Source organism: Odontesthes bonariensis, chromosome 23, assembly GCF_027942865.1.
Source record: "Odontesthes bonariensis isolate fOdoBon6 chromosome 23, fOdoBon6.hap1, whole genome shotgun sequence".
Classification (NCBI taxonomy): Eukaryota; Metazoa; Chordata; class Actinopteri; order Atheriniformes; family Atherinopsidae; genus Odontesthes; species Odontesthes bonariensis.
In genome coordinates this window covers 13,779,019-13,795,730 of record NC_134528.1, presented here as the reverse complement: position 1 = coordinate 13,795,730, position 16,712 = coordinate 13,779,019, and the positions used below count along the sequence as shown (strand labels likewise).

The 16,712-nt window shown below is 39.8% G+C and overlaps 1 protein-coding gene across 2 annotated transcripts in view; it reads right to left on the bottom strand.

Annotated features, from left to right (window-relative positions):
- LOC142373533 (disks large homolog 5-like) overlaps positions 1-16,404 on the bottom strand; it is a 32,636-nt gene extending 16,232 nt beyond the window's left edge. Inside the window, exons 1-15 of one of the 2 annotated variants that reach the window (XM_075456836.1) lie at positions 15,832-16,404; positions 9,955-10,023; positions 9,083-9,251; positions 8,699-8,842; positions 6,742-6,925; positions 4,566-4,822; positions 3,957-4,269; positions 3,574-3,804; positions 2,322-2,506; positions 2,048-2,173; positions 1,694-1,826; positions 1,480-1,604; positions 1,142-1,317; positions 840-943; positions 131-223 (exon numbers count right to left, since the gene is read on the bottom strand). In XM_075456836.1, coding sequence (XP_075312951.1) covers positions 131-223; positions 840-943; positions 1,142-1,317; positions 1,480-1,604; positions 1,694-1,826; positions 2,048-2,173; positions 2,322-2,506; positions 3,574-3,804; positions 3,957-4,269; positions 4,566-4,822; positions 6,742-6,925; positions 8,699-8,842; positions 9,083-9,251; positions 9,955-10,023; positions 15,832-16,129 — 2,607 coding nt within the window. In that variant the 5' untranslated portion in view covers positions 16,130-16,404. The remainder of the gene's footprint in view (positions 1-130; positions 224-839; positions 944-1,141; positions 1,318-1,479; positions 1,605-1,693; positions 1,827-2,047; positions 2,174-2,321; positions 2,507-3,573; positions 3,805-3,956; positions 4,270-4,565; positions 4,823-6,741; positions 6,926-8,698; positions 8,843-9,082; positions 9,252-9,954; positions 10,024-15,831) is intronic. The other variant, XM_075456837.1, reaches the window with a different exon arrangement.
- Positions 16,405-16,712: the final 308 nt, after the last annotated feature.

Here is a 16,712-nt window from a genome sequence, read left to right as displayed (position 1 = left end):
GCTGGCTTTTATCCACTTATTGTTTTAATGAGTTAAAGCATTAAACCATCAGCAATTTCAGACAGACAACCTCATTAGAAATAATAACTTCAGACATTTCACTGTGCTGTTGTAGGTCTGAGGTATTCACCTTCATAAGGGAAATGCTGAGAGAGCTGGTGCAGTTTCTCAGTAGAGACTCACATTCAGACAGCGACTTGTTATCAAGTTCAATTCCGTTGATCTGTGTGAGAAGAGAGAAGAAAAAAAATTTTTTTTTAAATTAAAATTGTGGGTATTGAAATCCAAGAGGTCATCAGTTATAAATGGTCAGTTGGGATATGCTCACATCTACTAAAAATTTAAATCCAATGTGGATAACTGGACATGGCTGTGTCCCAATATCCCCATTGGGAAAATATTTACTATGAAGATCACCTAAATATTTTCTTGTTGAGAGAAAGACTAGAACTATAACTAATAAGTCAGTTCTCAGACTAGATGGGGATCTTTTGTCTCAATATTAAGCTTTACAATATTGACACATTCTATCAAAACTTTGACAACTCGTTTGCTTGCTTGGGTCCTCTTGGTTAACATTTTCCAGAATACAGCAATTTAAGGATTTGTTTCCATGAAAAGAAAAAATTGTAATAATCATAGACTTTCTGTGCACCATCAAAACAACATGTAGTAAACAGAAAAAAAAAGAAAAAAATAGGTGTGGGACGTTGCCACAGTGTATTTACACGCTTGTGGTCATTAGAGGGCACTGCAGCCCAATCAAAATGCCAGTAGCTCTGTCTCTGCATTCAAGTTTCTCTTCTTGTGCAACTCAAGCTTTTGGCCAGCATACTCACAGCTAATAGTCGGTCACCAATAGTAAGATTACAGTCTCTGGCAGCTGGACTTCCTGGAGCCAATGTAGCAACAAACACTCCACTTTCCAAACCAATACCACTGTCTGAGAAGTATGACACAGACAGTAGAAATTAGACATATTTTCCGTTCATTTAGAGGAACACATCAAATGTAATTAGGTGAAAAACTCTTTATATCAATATTCCAGTGCAAAAATATTGATGAGATTACTACTAGTAGTTTATCAATAGTAATAATTTAATTACTTAAGTTTATTTCTTAATTGGAACTTGAAGCTGACCTTTATGTCCAGCCAAGTTTATCTGAATCGGAGTGACGAAACGTCCTCCGAGCGACTTCCTTCTTCGAACCACCATATTGATCACTCCCTCCCCGCTCATCACAGCTTTGATCACTTGCTTCCTGTCCTTATTGGTCAGGTCCACGTCATTAATTTTCAACAACCAATCGTTCACCCTGCACAGTGATGACAGAGTGGTTGGTTATCAAAATAAAACAATGATTCATAAAACCTTGAATCCTGAGTATGGGAGTGTCACATATCAAAAGTACATCAAGTGAATTTTCAAGTATATTGTTTGATGTCTGAACCAAAAGAATGGTAAAACTGGCCATTACCTTAATCTTCCTTCAGCAATACTTCCTTTATCCACCTTTGATACAAATATGCCACAATCTCCTGGTAAATAAGGATCATTTACCCCTTCAGCAATATCAAACCCAAGTGCTTTCAAATCCATATCCTGAAAAAAAGACAAAACATGATTGTAAACTAAGAATTTGGTTAAATGTGAAGACAATTTCAATCTCAAAGTAAACAAGTGGCTCTAACTCTGTGCTTTTCAAGCTCTACAACTTCTGTCTCCCATTCCATTGAGTCTGTGTCTATGGCTGAATCATGTGAACTGTGAGCCATTAGCTGACGATATCTTGCTTCCTTCTCCAATTGGTCGTCCAACTTTTCTCTGTAAGAAACACAAAAAATGTAGTTCTTCAATAAGAGCAGTGAGTGAAAGGTTAAGTTAACTCAGTCACTGACAAAAAAAATTCCCCACTTGGTAGCACAAAAGAATCAAACAAGAGGAACGCTCACACTGAATAACACTTGCAAGTTTTAGCCCTAAAATAGAGCAGAGTTATGCATATCTTGCAAAAGATCAAATATAAGCGTGGAGGAAAGACGCACTTTAGTTCTTTGAGTTCCCTTGCAGCATCGTTCTTCTGTTTTCTCATGTCGTCGAGATTTCTCAGAGCATCTGCCAGATCACTCACCGCCCTGTCCCTTTCTCGTCTCAGGTTGTCACACAGCGTGCTGAAAGATGCACACAATCTCATCATCCATTACAGAAAAAGTCAACAAATCTTTTCTTGTGCAAATCTCTCTGCAGTGATATACAAAGCAGATATAACATACTTCCACATAATAAAAAAGGCAGGTATCTGTTAATCAGATTCCTTACCGTATGCTCTCCCTCTCTGCCACTATCTTGTCTCGCTCCTGAAAGGCCCAATCCCGTCGACACTTGGCAACCTCGGCCTCTTGCAGAGCTTCCTTCAGCTCCTGAGAAATGGCCTCGTATTGCTTCCTCAGCATCTCGATCTCCTTGTTGGCTCGCTCCATGTCCAGAGTAGCAGAGTCTTGTTTCTGGAGAGAAAGGGTAGGAAATAAAGGTAAATGTAGGAGTGTTAAAAGGATGTGGAGAAGCTACGTATTTTAAGTCTAACATGTCACTTGAAAGCATGATTTTCTTTATTTTTTTAAGTCTCAAAAATCAAGCAGATATTTTAGATTAAGCACATTTGAAACATTTATGGTTGCATATATTACCACATTAGTAGATTTTTTACCAATTCACAACTAAATGAATTTCTAAGACGGCTACATCCCAACACATTCTTGGTGTTTTTTCTTCTTTTAACCACTCCCGCACACAACTTTGCAGACATGAAAGATCTTATCATGTTTTCATAAGCAGCTGTTTCGGTGATTGTTAAACCTTTAAACTTATTGCGTATTTGCCTTAAACTGATGTTGAAATTACTCAGCAATAAAGCCCTGCTATAGATGCAGTTTGAAGGCTTTACTACATTTCATTAAGGATTTTCCGAAGTAAACCCCTGAACATAAACGGTTCCATTTACACTACAAATAGAAAGCAGCAAACTAAAAAGCAACATCCGCTTATCATGTGTAATGGGAACAGTCAGATTGGATTATGCAGTGTGGTATGAAGTGGGTCAGATATAGAATGAATGCAAAGAGTCTGCCAGTGCATCTGCAGCACATGATCACTCGGTCTAATTCGCACAGCAGAGGGACTTTTTAAGTGTATTAAGAGCATCAATAAAGTCTACAGCTCACTTAATTCCAATAAACTCAACTGAAGTTTTCATTTGTGAGTCAGGGCGATGTTTGTCAATGTAATTCCCTAATGCAGGAATCTCTCAATTGTAATTAATCTTAAAAAGAAACTAAATAAATAAATCACTGAAAACAGAGTGATGGGTAAGGCACACGTTTCTCAATAAGCTCCATGTGTGGAAACCACCCAGCAGATGAAAAAAGAAAAAAAAATTTATATATATATACATATACACACACTACTACCACCATTACTACTACTACACAGGATGAGATGAAGGGATTATTGTCAGGGAAGTAAATCAATCCACCATTTGGACTGATAAATCACCCTCTGGCTGGCTGGCTACCTGTCTGGCCTGGTAATACTCCCGCAGCAGCTGGTCCCTCTGGATGATGGCCTCTGTCCTCTCCTTGCGGGCCACATCTCTTTCCTCACGCACTGTCTCAATGTCCTTACAGGCCTGGCTCAGCTCCTTTTGGGCCTCAGCCTTGTCCTTCACCTCATGGCAGTATTTCTCCAGCAGCTCATTCTTCTCACAGATTGCTCGGTCCCTGTCCACCAGCGCTGAGGCCAGTTCCTCCATATCACAAAAACATCACCAGCGGAAATTTACAGTAACGCTCCCAACTTTCTGAATGTTCCTTTACTTTTCTTTCTCTTTTCAGTCATTACTACTAACTATTCTAATTCTTAGTATGTGACTAAAGAATTCCTAATTTCAGACATTACCTGTCGGAGAGCCTCAAGCTCCTCACTGGCCACTCGCCTCTCCGAGGTGTTGTTCTTCAGCTTTGCCTCAGCCATCTCCAGCCCCGTCTGAAGCCGGTCCACCTCTTTGATCACCTGGTCTCGCTCGCTCATAATCAAGCGGTACTCGTTGATCACAGAGTCACGCTCGTCCTTGTATTTCTCACAGTCCTTCACAGCCTTGAGCTGCTGGGTCTTATGTCGTGTCGTCTCTGACTGAAGCCGGTCCATTTCTCGCTGCAGCTCCTTATTCTGAGTTGTGGCTTTGGACAGTTCTTGCTGCATGGTGTCGAACCTGCACCAGAAAAGGATGAAACAGCTCATCATATGTTTTATCATTTGCGGATTAATATTTTCCATCTTTCTCATCTTTTCAAGTATCAGCTTCGTAAACAACAACTTAAAATAGGAAAGCATTTGCCATCAGATACTTAATCTGAGGTTTTAAGCACGGTGCAGGCATGACTTTGGTGCTAAACTCAAGTGCTCTGCAGGATAATTTACTGCAACTGTTGCTATCATTTTCATGATTTCTTTACAGCACAGCTTCTAATCTGAGAGCTTTCTGTGTCAGAGATGTTCCAGCATTACCCTCTGAAAGAGGAGGAGCAATGTTGCTGATAGTGGATGGCAGCATCTCTCTGTTTCAGCAGAATGTCCAGCTTCTTCTGCAGCCGGTGGTTCTCCTCCTCAGCCTGGTCCAAACGACTCAAATCTGCATTGTGGCTGGCAGTGTTTTCATTGTAGCGCTTCCTCAGGGCTTCATAGTCTCTCTTCACGGCCTCCAACTTGTCCACAGCTGTGTCATAGAGCTTGTTAAGAGCATCTGATGATCCCTCTTGCATCACCTGCAAATGACAATGTAGATGCTTCACTGGGCCACAACAGGAGTGCTCATTTCATTCATTTGTGCAACATAAATGAGTAAACTGGTGATACTGCCCCACAATGTAATGCACTGCCACCATTCCATTTAGATCCACTTTAATTGTTAAAAAAAAAAAAAAATCAAGTCTTAAGTTGCATTACGTATATTTTTAAAAAATATTGTATTGTTAATCTGACACATAAACAGGTTTGTACCACTGAAATTTAACAAAATTGAGCATCTCAAAATAGTATTTAAGCAACTAGATGTGCTTTAAGCGACCATGAATCGACTCTTAATGGGTTTATTTTTCAGACTGTCGCTCTGCACCATTAAAATCCTGATTTTATACCGGCGGCATCATCCGACAAAATTTAACATTCAAGTAACTTAAACAAAACTTCTGTGCTGTAAATTAGACTTATGTGTACAATGATTTCCAACAGAGAAAGTTAGACATGGCAGAATATCTTGAACATTTACTTAAAACAGCCCACAGTGTCATGGCATCAAACATCTTTAGTCAATAACTCGTTTCCGCTACTGTACATGTATACCATTACAAGGCAATGGTCCAGTTGAGCCGTTACTGAAGCTTGACCCAACTGTGTGTATAACCGTAAAGGCAACTTCATTTCTTAAGTAATCAGTTAAAGCTTTGGCCCTCCACTGCACACCGAGTTAGCAGATCACAGCAAGACGGAATACATATTGTCGAGTACTTTACTTTATAGGCAAACACAGACAAAAACTGGTGCGGTTATGAGGTTCAAGTTAGACAATATGGAATGGTTACTTAATTCTCTGATTAAAAACAAAAACATATGGAGAAGCTTCCTTGTTCAGTCTACAGCACATTCATTAACTGACCACCTTCATGTCATACTGGGGATATTGGGATAGTGTCTTTATACTGTGTCTGATACTGTCTCACTTCTCTCTTCTGAGTTATTAATGTTGAGATGTTGGATACAAATCAAAACTGAAAAGTTCTACCATTATATTTACTCCAGTTCACTTTCAGTCGCGAACCTTTCTCCATATCATATTACAAACTAATAACAGAAATAAATTAAATGTCATAACCAAACATTACAAATGAATGATGCAGTAAATACAGCATTGCTTTCTGGCATTAAAAGAAAGAAATATTGTTTTGCTTTTGTCTTAAAGGTTTATGCAACACTAATGACATGTGATGAGCCAAATGAACTCAATGAAGCCCATACGACTTCACTTTGTTAGTTAGCAATCAATCAACACCAACTCAAAAAAGACATGAAAATTATGTGTTTTGGGTGGTTAAGTTGTTAAATAAATCGACTCGTACAAAAATATCCTTCCAGATAAGTTTCTTTTAAGCTACTAGAAATACATTCAATACAAATTATGGACAGGGCAGCAAAAAGGACAACACATTTCATACAAGAGAAGGCACTATATGTGGTACGTGACTAGCATACAACATCTAAACAACAAAGGTCACCTCCCTTAGCTAATTTGACTGCAGTTGAACAGAGGTATACTTAATGATGACATGAGCTCTGGATATAACAACAAGGCATGCTTCTTCAAATGAAGTCAGAGGGAGTAACAGAAGAAGACGCAGGTTAAGTCATTTTCCTAATCTCCAAAAATGTTTTGATCGACAGATACGGGAGGCCCTGTCTGAGCCCATCTGTTCAAACAAAGTTGTCTTCTTAGACAACAAGACAGGAATTAAATTAAATTCTGTCTCAAATGTCAAGATCCGACTATCTATATGTCAAGGGCATCCCGGGGAAGGAAATGAAAGTCTGAGTGCTAAAATGTGTGCTGATAGTATGCACCTGCTTCGAATTCTAAACCCGCTTCTTGTGTTCTACATTTGCAGGATGGTGATGGGATTTGCACGGGTACCTGTTGGTGCAGCATCCTCATATCAGCAACCTCCCTCTGGTCATCCTCATGCAGCCTCCTCAGCTCCTCGCAGGCCTGCTTCACATGGTTGTGCTCCCTGACCAGCTGGATGTTGTGCTGTCTCACAGCCTCCAGCTCCTCTTTTAGCTGGCTCTGCTCACTCGCCACACGGGTGTGCAGAGTACTACAGACATACAGCAACAAGTACAGTCGTGGCTCATTTGTCACAAGACAACCAAAATTCAACTTATTATTATAGAAGACATCATTTCACACAGAGAAATCTTCATTTAGGTGTGATCTGGTCAAAACAACATGAACAACCTCACATAGTTTGGGCAACTAGGTTATATCATGAGTGGAGGATTACATGATTTCTAAAAAAAAATAAAAAGCATGACATTGTTTCTGTAATCTCTTTAACGGTACATATGTTAGAGTTTAAAGCTGCTCTTCGTAGAAAAATTAATAAATAATTTTGGGCTTGACTACAGAAAGCAACAACAACAAAAAAAAAAATGTAATTAAAATATTCCCATAACACAGCTCAGAATGTTTGGGGACGAACCACATTTAACTGTAATACTACTTTGCACCACTACTTAAGACATGTAACCAGACTGTTTGCTTGCTCTTGGCGAGGGAAAATAACCATCAGCGCCACCCACACCCAAAAAAGGTAGTTTTTTGGCAGTTAACTTGGTCTTCCAAATCTCAACATGACCACCTCTATTCCTGTTAGATGGACTCTCTAAATTACATCACAAACCCTGTCATCTTCGTACAGCCTTCCCCTGCTTTGTGGTGTGCAGCGGCTTAAAGAAGCCCACTGCAACGAACCACCTTCTGGTGCTCAGGTAGTAAACTCCCTTCTCTGTTCACTGTAACAAAATCTTAACTAGAGGTATCCAAACATTTGTAGGACTCTATATGCATTATGGTACTGTTCCTTACTAGCTCAATTCATTATGCTAATTTATTTATATCCTATTTTAAAATCAGTTGTGTTATTAAAAAGAAAAAAAAAAGCTGAAGAGAGTAACATAAAAAAAATTCTTCTTTTCTGTTGATGATACGTTTTCAGTTGATATAAATAGTAAAACCCCTCTTAGATTGTCCTGCTTTAAACGGCAACTGTAAAAATACGAATCGATTAGAGGACCAATAAAATCCTCCACGATTACCGAGAGCTAATGCTCACCCATGTAGAAAGTGACTTATTGATTTGGTTACAATACAACAGTCTAATATGAATGGGATTTCTCATTGACAGCGTGGTGCTTAATGGATAAGTGGAGTGCCAGTCAGGACAAGAATAAATAAATACTTTCTGTGATGTACAAATAGACCCAGAAGGAAGAGGCTTAAACATAGCAATAATCCTTCATCTGTCCTTTTGAATTGGGGGCCAGATGTTGGCTCCATACACTTTGGGGAGAGTACAACATCATTAAATCACACAAATGGACCACCATTCCCTCCATGTCAGCTCTACACAGTTTATTTCACCGGACAACAAGTGCTCCATTCGTAGCTTTATCCGCATGGCACAGATGCTGCCCCACGCAAACAGCATTCCCATAATGAATACAAAGCATGCTTTGGCATTAAGGGCAGTAATTCAGTCTCTTCTTTCAGTCTTTGGTTTGAAACGACAACGTGGGTTTTGTTTTGTTTTTTTATTTTATTTAAAACAATTGGAGTCTAAATTTAACTGAAAAAGGGGCTTCAAGTTATCCTTTTCCATGGCTTAACTCCTCGGCTTTTGGACTTTTATAAAAGGCTCTATCCCCATTACTCTCACAAAAATAAAAATCTGTTCCATGCAATCTGCTATGAATATGTTAGAGGAGGTACTGAATACCAGCTAAAACCCTGCGGGCTATGCATGAACACATACAACCCAAATGCACTGGCTGTTAAAAGATTTAGTGTCCATAGTGGGCTTTCCACTTACTGATAAAAGTCTGCTTTCTTCACAGCCTCCTCGCACCTCTTCAGTGTCGTACTATGCTGGTTCTGCAGGGACTGCAGGTCGGCCATTGCCTTCATGCACTGCAGCTTTAGACGCTCGTAGTCATGACCAGTTTTCGAGTTTGGTCTATTTCACAAAGAGGGAACAAGGAAACAAATTTGTTATGCTTAAAATCAAGTTTTGAGAGGCCACATGAGAAAATAGCAAGTGTAACATAACAATCCTCGGGCTTAAAGGAGAACACGGAAAGAGGAAAAGTGTACAGAATTGTGTCTTGCCCATTTCTTTGACAGAGTTAAGCATATCGCTTGTGCAAATGTTTGTTTTGGAGAGCAGGAAGTTAGGTGCAGGAGATTAGATCAGTACCTGCAGTCATCAAAGGTGGTTCCAGGAGACGAGAGGGCCAGACGTTTGCGCAGTTCGTCCCTTTCACGAGTAACATGTCTCAGCTGGAACAGGACGGTCTCCATCTTCTCATTCACCTGGTGGCTGTCCATGTGAGCAGGCGGAGGGGAGGAGGCTTGACCAGGAGTACCTGTGGGAGTCAGTATGTCACCGGTGGCATGTGCAGTTCCCAAATTGCAAATGTTGTGTGGCGTTACTGTGGCTTCATTCGTTTATTTATTTAAAATCTCCAAAGCAACTGAATCAAAGTTTGAAAATGAAATATTTTTTGTGGCAACCACAGTAAACTAGACATTACATTACAAGAGGTGCTGACCACTCATCTTAACCATTTCCTTATTTATCATTTAATTATGTCTGCATTTTTTAAGCCAAAATCAGTTTAATATTTAACTTCTTTATTCATCTACCTTACACTTGTATCCATTAACTCAGTACGTGCAATAATATCACAGGGAAAAATAAATCAGCCTACGAATACAGATTACCTTTCCTTTTTATTAGTATGTGCCTGTCAAATCCTCTATAACACAGAGAATAACTAAATGAATCAGGTCTGTGTGTGTGTGTGTGTGTGTGTGTGTGGGTGGGGGGGTGCAGTAGAGTGTTTCTAAATCCTTGTCACATCTGTGTAATCACTTGCATGTGCTCAGAGTCAAAACAGCCAGCAATCCACCACTATTATATATATATATATATATAAATAAAACTGTGCTTGTTTACTTTGAACAGTTGCTTGTTTTTTTTTTCTCCATTTTTACCCCTGGAGGAAAATGTTTTTGTTGGCATATCTTTACCTTAAATGTGCACCTCAACATGTGTGCCACACTCACCTAAACTGCTGAGCGAGCTGCTGCTTTCTGAGTCCGATGGCATGGTGGACAAGACGCTGTAAGTGGACCCTGTGAGGGAAACAAAAACATTAAAGTCAGCTCTGAGAGTACTCGCCCGTGTCTGCATCATAGTCATCAGCATTGTGTGGTACATCAAGGCTCTGCAGCTTGGGTTACATTCGGGAGTCTTCAGTGAAAAAGGGCCAGCTGGAGGAATAATAAGGTGGGACTTTCCCCAACTTGAGATGACGAGCCTGTGGGCTGACAACAGAGTGTAGCTAATTATCAGTTGGGCAGGGAGCTTGAATGCCGACTAGCCAGGGCCCCATAGAGGCTGCAGCCTTGGAGCTTCACCTTTTATCTCCACTGACAACATCACACACACCCCCCTCTCTCTCTGTGAAAACTCCTTCTTTTATAGTCTATGGTGATTCATAATTAACTGTACAAAGAGGAAGCTTCAGTACAACACTGTGCATTATGAAGATGATGATTTTTGACTAAACCAATGTAAATGTAATTATTGGAGAGAAAGTGGAGGTCCACAACTGGCAGTTTGCTTTCAAACATTGGTAATTAACTTGCTTATTTTCCACAATTATGTGGTTAAAGCTATATTTTTTATGCGATAGCAGGAATAATGATATCCAATCAAAAGTAATTCATGCAATGTTAGAGAAACAATGTCGCCTTTTAGGTCGGAAAAAAAAATACTTTCTTATGGTTGTGAACTGTTGGACCAAACCTTTAGAGATAGGCTATGTTTAATATGAATAACATGAACTTAATTTGAAGGCAACGTTATCAAATGTTTTGGACAAAACTTTTAGTTTTCCCATCGTATGAGGTACACAAAAGAAGGGGGAAAAAAAAAAAACTGCTTATTTTCTAAGTCAAGATTTAGCAACATGTCATTGTTATAATTATCTATTAGAAAACAAAATATCTAAAGTTTGTCAGTTATATCAACATCCGTCAATTAAAAGTAAAGTTACTGACAGAAAACCAAGTGAACCAAGTCCCTATTTGTGGCATTTTCACCTCCACTTAAACTAGTGACAGATCAATACGATCAATATTTTGCTGTGTTGTTTCAGCACAACTCAACTATTACTCCTTTCATTAAATGTAAATCTATTCAAATTCCTCCGAGAAAGTGTTTCAGAAATGTGAATCTTAGGGATGCTTGAGAGGTTTAAAAGACTGAACAGGCCTTGAACAAATGGCCAGCAACGCACATTTACTGAGATCTTACTTGGCCGTGGAATGAGCAGCTTATGGTGCAGTTAAATCAGCAACTTCTATCCCTGATGTAAAGTAGTCTAGTGTAGACTTGGAGCAAGCAGGAGCATGACAAACGACTCTATTTACCCACGTCCCAGTACTCTAAATCAATCCCTGGCTGGCCGAGTTCCCACTAGCTAAAGGAGACTATGAGTTGAGACTATGAGGAGCCCAGCTAACACAGCTCACCCCTCTCTTTCCCAGCGAAGGACTAAAAGAAGAAGAAAAGAAAAAAAAGAAAGGGGAGAGACTGATGTGCCTCAGGAACCGTGGCATCCCATGGATCAAGCCTTCTTTGTTCCCACTCTCGCTTTAGTTTCCCATGACTGAGCAGAGAGCCTCAATGAGCAAGGTGTGTTGTGTCCGTTCTCTCACTGTGGAAGTCATGTGACCTGGACCTCTCTGTAGCCTGACCGTCATCACACAAGTGTCTTATTTAGGTTCATCCCTTGACTCAGTCACAACCACTTGGTTATCGTTGCTCTTTAGACACATTTTGGTGTTTTCAGATAGAAAGTAGAGAGGCTGGAGATTTATTGCAGGATTTGTAGACCAGTCTCCCAGAACAAAAAGTCAGGAGCTCCAACACAAGCGCTTGATGCAGTCTAAAAATAAACGTCTGGTACTGATAATGAATGAAAAATGCTCATTTTCTAGAAATAGAAAACAGGTGTGTTCTTATTCAGATCAAACAGTTCTACAGGAAGTTAAATAGGAGTCCTTCAGGTATTTTTCAGTCACTGATTGAACAACTTGACAAAATGTTACTAGCGGAGCCACAGTTTGGGGTCTTGTCTATTTGGCATCTAGTTTGAGGAAGTCATGAAAATAAAACTTACAGAAAGAGTGATAATGAAAATGCAGCGAGTTAAATTCATGAAATTATGCTGGCAAATCTTTACTGAAAGGTTTTTCCATGTTAATATGCTGTAAATCATTTATTTTAGTGATGAAACATGTCATTCTGAGAGGAGAAAGGTCAGGTCAGTTTTATTCAAAGCCAAACATCATTTAACATGGTTACATGCACAGCTGAGTTGAGCTACAGCTCGACTGGGTCATTAACTGGACCATCGTCAGTGCAACAGTATACATGCATGGGAACAATATCAAGTTAATGACTAAAGCATGTCCAGTGCATAGCCTAATTTGATGGACGATGTTGTCTGATAATGCAGAGTGTTCTAAAAATCCGAATTTTATTAAATCAGAACAATAGTCTGGACACGCTGCAAGTAGCGTTAAGTTGGCATGCAGTCTTTGTGGGCCGATTTTCAATCAAACTGATGCGTTTAGCCAGCTGACAAATGAAAGAAAAATATGTGAATGTGAGCAGATTTATTGGGAATTTGGTCATATTAATATAAACATATCCTTTACAGTTTTTTAATAAAAGGATGGATTTCGAGCATGTGCAGAACACCTCAGCCTATTTGAGTCTAGCTTAGCTTACACATGCAGGAGTGATCCCAACAGCATTATCTGACGCCGTTAGTCCAGTGTTGATAGGCTGGATTTTGCATGCTTTCAGGTGGACGAACATTTTTAAATAAACTAACAATTGTTTATTTATTTCTAGTGTCATTAAAAAAAGGTTATTGACTGCTTCAGAGAGATATGCAGCTTAAGTGACAGCACATTTTAATTAAAGTTTAATAGAACTGGTTATCCTAACGAACTAGATCAGTGAAACAGTGAGTCAGTTTACTATGAGCAGAGCGATCAGTTTTTGCAATCACACCGTGTACCCTCCTGCTTTGACATGATGTCAATGTCAGAAAAACACCTTGGTAAAAGCATGTTTACAGTTACACCAAATTCCACCACACATATGAAGTGATAAAGGTTTGAACTTTATATTAGTGGCACGGTGCAAGAGTCCAGGAGAGTGGTGTTGCTGAGTCAGTGAGGTCCAGAAATGCAGAGACTTATAACTTTAGCAACCAATCAAACGTTCAAAGCGTCCGGTAGATTACCTGTTGAACCTTTTTTGGATTTGTTCAGTTATGGAGAAGTCATTCAAATTCAAACAGCTGTTGCAAAGCACCAAGGGCAGCTTTGCTTGTCCTTATTCTGTCTGCACATGATACATTCAGCCACAGTATTGACTGTAGGTTAAGCTGTACTTTGGTAAGGGTTCAGGACACAAAACACTCAGGGTAGTATAGATGAAAAATATTGAATAAAGCATTTATGTGGGTATAGTAGCAGTGAACCACGTGCCTGTGTAGAAGCTGTTCTTATTAAAATAGTAGCATATCTGTTCTGCGAGATGCCCGTGAGACAGATTACTGAATGATGTCGATGAAATGCCTTTTTTTTTTTTAATACAATCTCACTTCATCGAATAAAGAAATACTCACAGAAATCAATTGCAATATAAAGTTAATGACTCAGTGGCTTTGTAGTAATTACTGTTTGGCAGCAGTGGGGTCTCTGAACATCCAAAAATCAAGAATTAAAAATATTCCTATGAAATACATCTATTGAACACATTTTATTTAAAAAAAATAAATAAATGAATAAAAAAAAAAATAATAAGTCACAGCCTTATTTTGCTGTTTAAAGGCAGGTGAATACACAAGCACAACACACACCCTCGTAATCTGCTGCCATCGCTTTATTGTTCCCCAAGAAAAGGTGAGAACAATCTGTAAACAAAAAGGTCTAAACTGTCAAGCCCTAAAGCTATGGTTGCATAAAACCAGAGAATATCTCTGTTTATTAAAAAATAAAGCATGCCTATTTCAGAGTGGTTAGTATCATATTCACATTACAGCTACCTTCCTTTCTTTTTTTTAAGCTTTCTGATCACGAGTCTATATTGTTCTCAAACAAAGCTTGTTCATTGAATTTAGATGATGGTTTAGCTTACTCTTTAGGATTCTGGGTCACATGAAAACATAGATTAATGCTGCACATATCACCTAAAAATACTGTAATGAGTTTCCTTTCCAAGGGAAAGGCCCTTGCTTTGCCCATGCAGTGGAGGAACCTGTCTGCCCAGTAGCAAAAGATAGCACACAGCCTATTTGCAACCTGTGCGACAACATTACATTACGGTCATTTTGCAGGCGCTTTTTATCCAAAGCGACTTACAATAAGTGTGTTCCACATCGGTAGGCAAAAGACTGTCAAACAACCAAGAGGGAGTTGTACACCACCAAAACTACCCCAGAAAACATCCATGCACTCACTTCTTGAGCTGCAGAACGAGTGCAAGGAGTCAATTTTAGACAGATTCCGTGCATGACAGCGAAATGCTGTGTAAGTAAGCAAAAGCCAAAGCCTGGAAAAGTTAAGTCTGCAGCCTCAATGCTTCTCAAAATAATTACATTATAAATCCAGAAGGATCGCTGAACATGACACAACAGCAGTGGCAGAACTGAGCAGTCAGCAACGCAAATATTGTGCATCTTCTGCAAGTACAGTGGACGTGCTGAGCTACAAAAACGTACCAATGTGTATTACCCGGCTTATTACTAAATCAGATATAAATCAAAACCATTTCAGCGTACACAGGGTTCACCGTTTGATTTAATAACAACATAAAAAAAAGTACAAGTATTTGTTCAAGATGAGGAAAAGCATTTAGGTGCAGAGTGGGCGAAAGTGATACATCCACATTTGAGGTGAATAGACAGCAGGGAAAATCATTCAATAAGAGGACGTGACATTAGGCTTTTTCATCACTGAATTATCTCCAAGATGCTACTAAGCTTGTTCTTTTGTGTGCGGGGGGGGGGGGGGGGGGTTATTTTATTCAATGCATTTATGTCCAGTGGTTAAAATTCAGCATTCAAATTATTAAATTGGTAAGTTAAGAGTGTGTATAAGTGTAAAGCTTACTTTTCCTTTTGTTTACTAGAGAAAACAGTCATGATTTACATTTCCTACTTTTAAAACACATTTTGGTTTGGGGGGGGCGTTGATGACACTTCACCTTGTGGGAAACTGAGACAGGCACATCTTTCAGTACTGTCTGACATTTCACAGACCAACAGATAAAGTCATCTACAAATGAACCAACACTGAAATTAGTCTTGGTTGGACCAACACAAATCAAACGGATGTCCTTCATTCCTTCACATCAATCTAAAAGGTCCATTAACACATTTCATTCTTCACTCATTCATTTGACTGTGACAGGGTTATTGATTCGCGCACACACACATCCTTTAGGAAGCTCTGTCACTGCATCGACTGAATCTTTTTAGGTCCATTAAATACTTTCACAAAAAGCATGCAGGCTGTGCTTTTAGTGACATGTCAAATGAAACAAGCACAGTAGTGTGGAGTGTAAATAGTCACCAGGTCACATGACTGCACAGCTCTCTGTCCCCTTCTCCTTTCCCAAAGGAAAAGTCAATAAGGTCCATTTAATCCCTTTTTTTCCCCTAAGAGACAGATTTAAATAACTTTGGATCATAATCTAATCAGACACGGGCTCTCCAAACGCACCAAGCACGAATTAAAAGAAAGCTGCACGTGCTTCCGTAGTAATGCACAAAATGTAGCGCTTTGCTCTCTATGATTACCATATTGTTATAGCACCTGAATTAGCAATTCGTTAACTCTAAGATTGCGACTCACCAGTCGTATGATCCACTGGTCCGAGGCCATCCAGCAGCATGGAGTGCAGGTGAGGGTGCGTCGTCTCCAGAGCTGTGCAAAACTCTGCGAAATGGTCTCTGTCCTTACCGATAAGTATCTTCAGGAGGAGGTTCACTTTTTCCGAGTTTGAGGAGCAGTTATGGCCCAGCTCGTAGTGCTCGGTCTGGCTGAGGGTCCCACAGTGAACCAAAACATCCACAACTCGGTCCGCATCTGTTATCGATTCCACCAAGTTCTGGTAACATTTCTCCAACAACTCTTTATGTTGGGACTCCATCTCCTCTCCCTCTACGTTTGGCTCCTCGTCGGTCTAACCGAACCAGCGTCGGGACAAATCCAGCTTCGTAATCTTTTTTGGTAGCAAACTTCACTTCGAACTACTGTCGTGACTCTGCGAAACTGTCCCACTCGACCCAGCCGGGACGGTTTTCAACCCGAAATGAAGGATACACAAGAAGTAGCCATATTTGTTGCCCAAGGCTGTTGACTGCACGAAGATGACAACACATTTTCCCACCCGCAGCTCCGTCCTTCTGGGAAAAAAAAAAAAAAAAAAAAGACGTCTCTGTACGTTTAAGCTCCCATGTGCGTACACTACGAAGACACTTTTGTCCTCGAATTAAGTTCTTACGGCTTGGTGAAAAGTGTAAAAACTCTTAAGAGCCACCTCCGTGAGACTACAAACTCCGCCATGTCTCACCGTACAAGTAGCTGTAGCTTTGTGCCAATCATATTTCCGTGCAATGGACTTTTAAGGTAAATGTAGGCGGGGCTTTCTTTCAAGCGCACCTGGCTCCCCGCCGCTATAATTACATTACAATGCTGAGTTACAGACACACAATATCATACAAAGTGCTCAG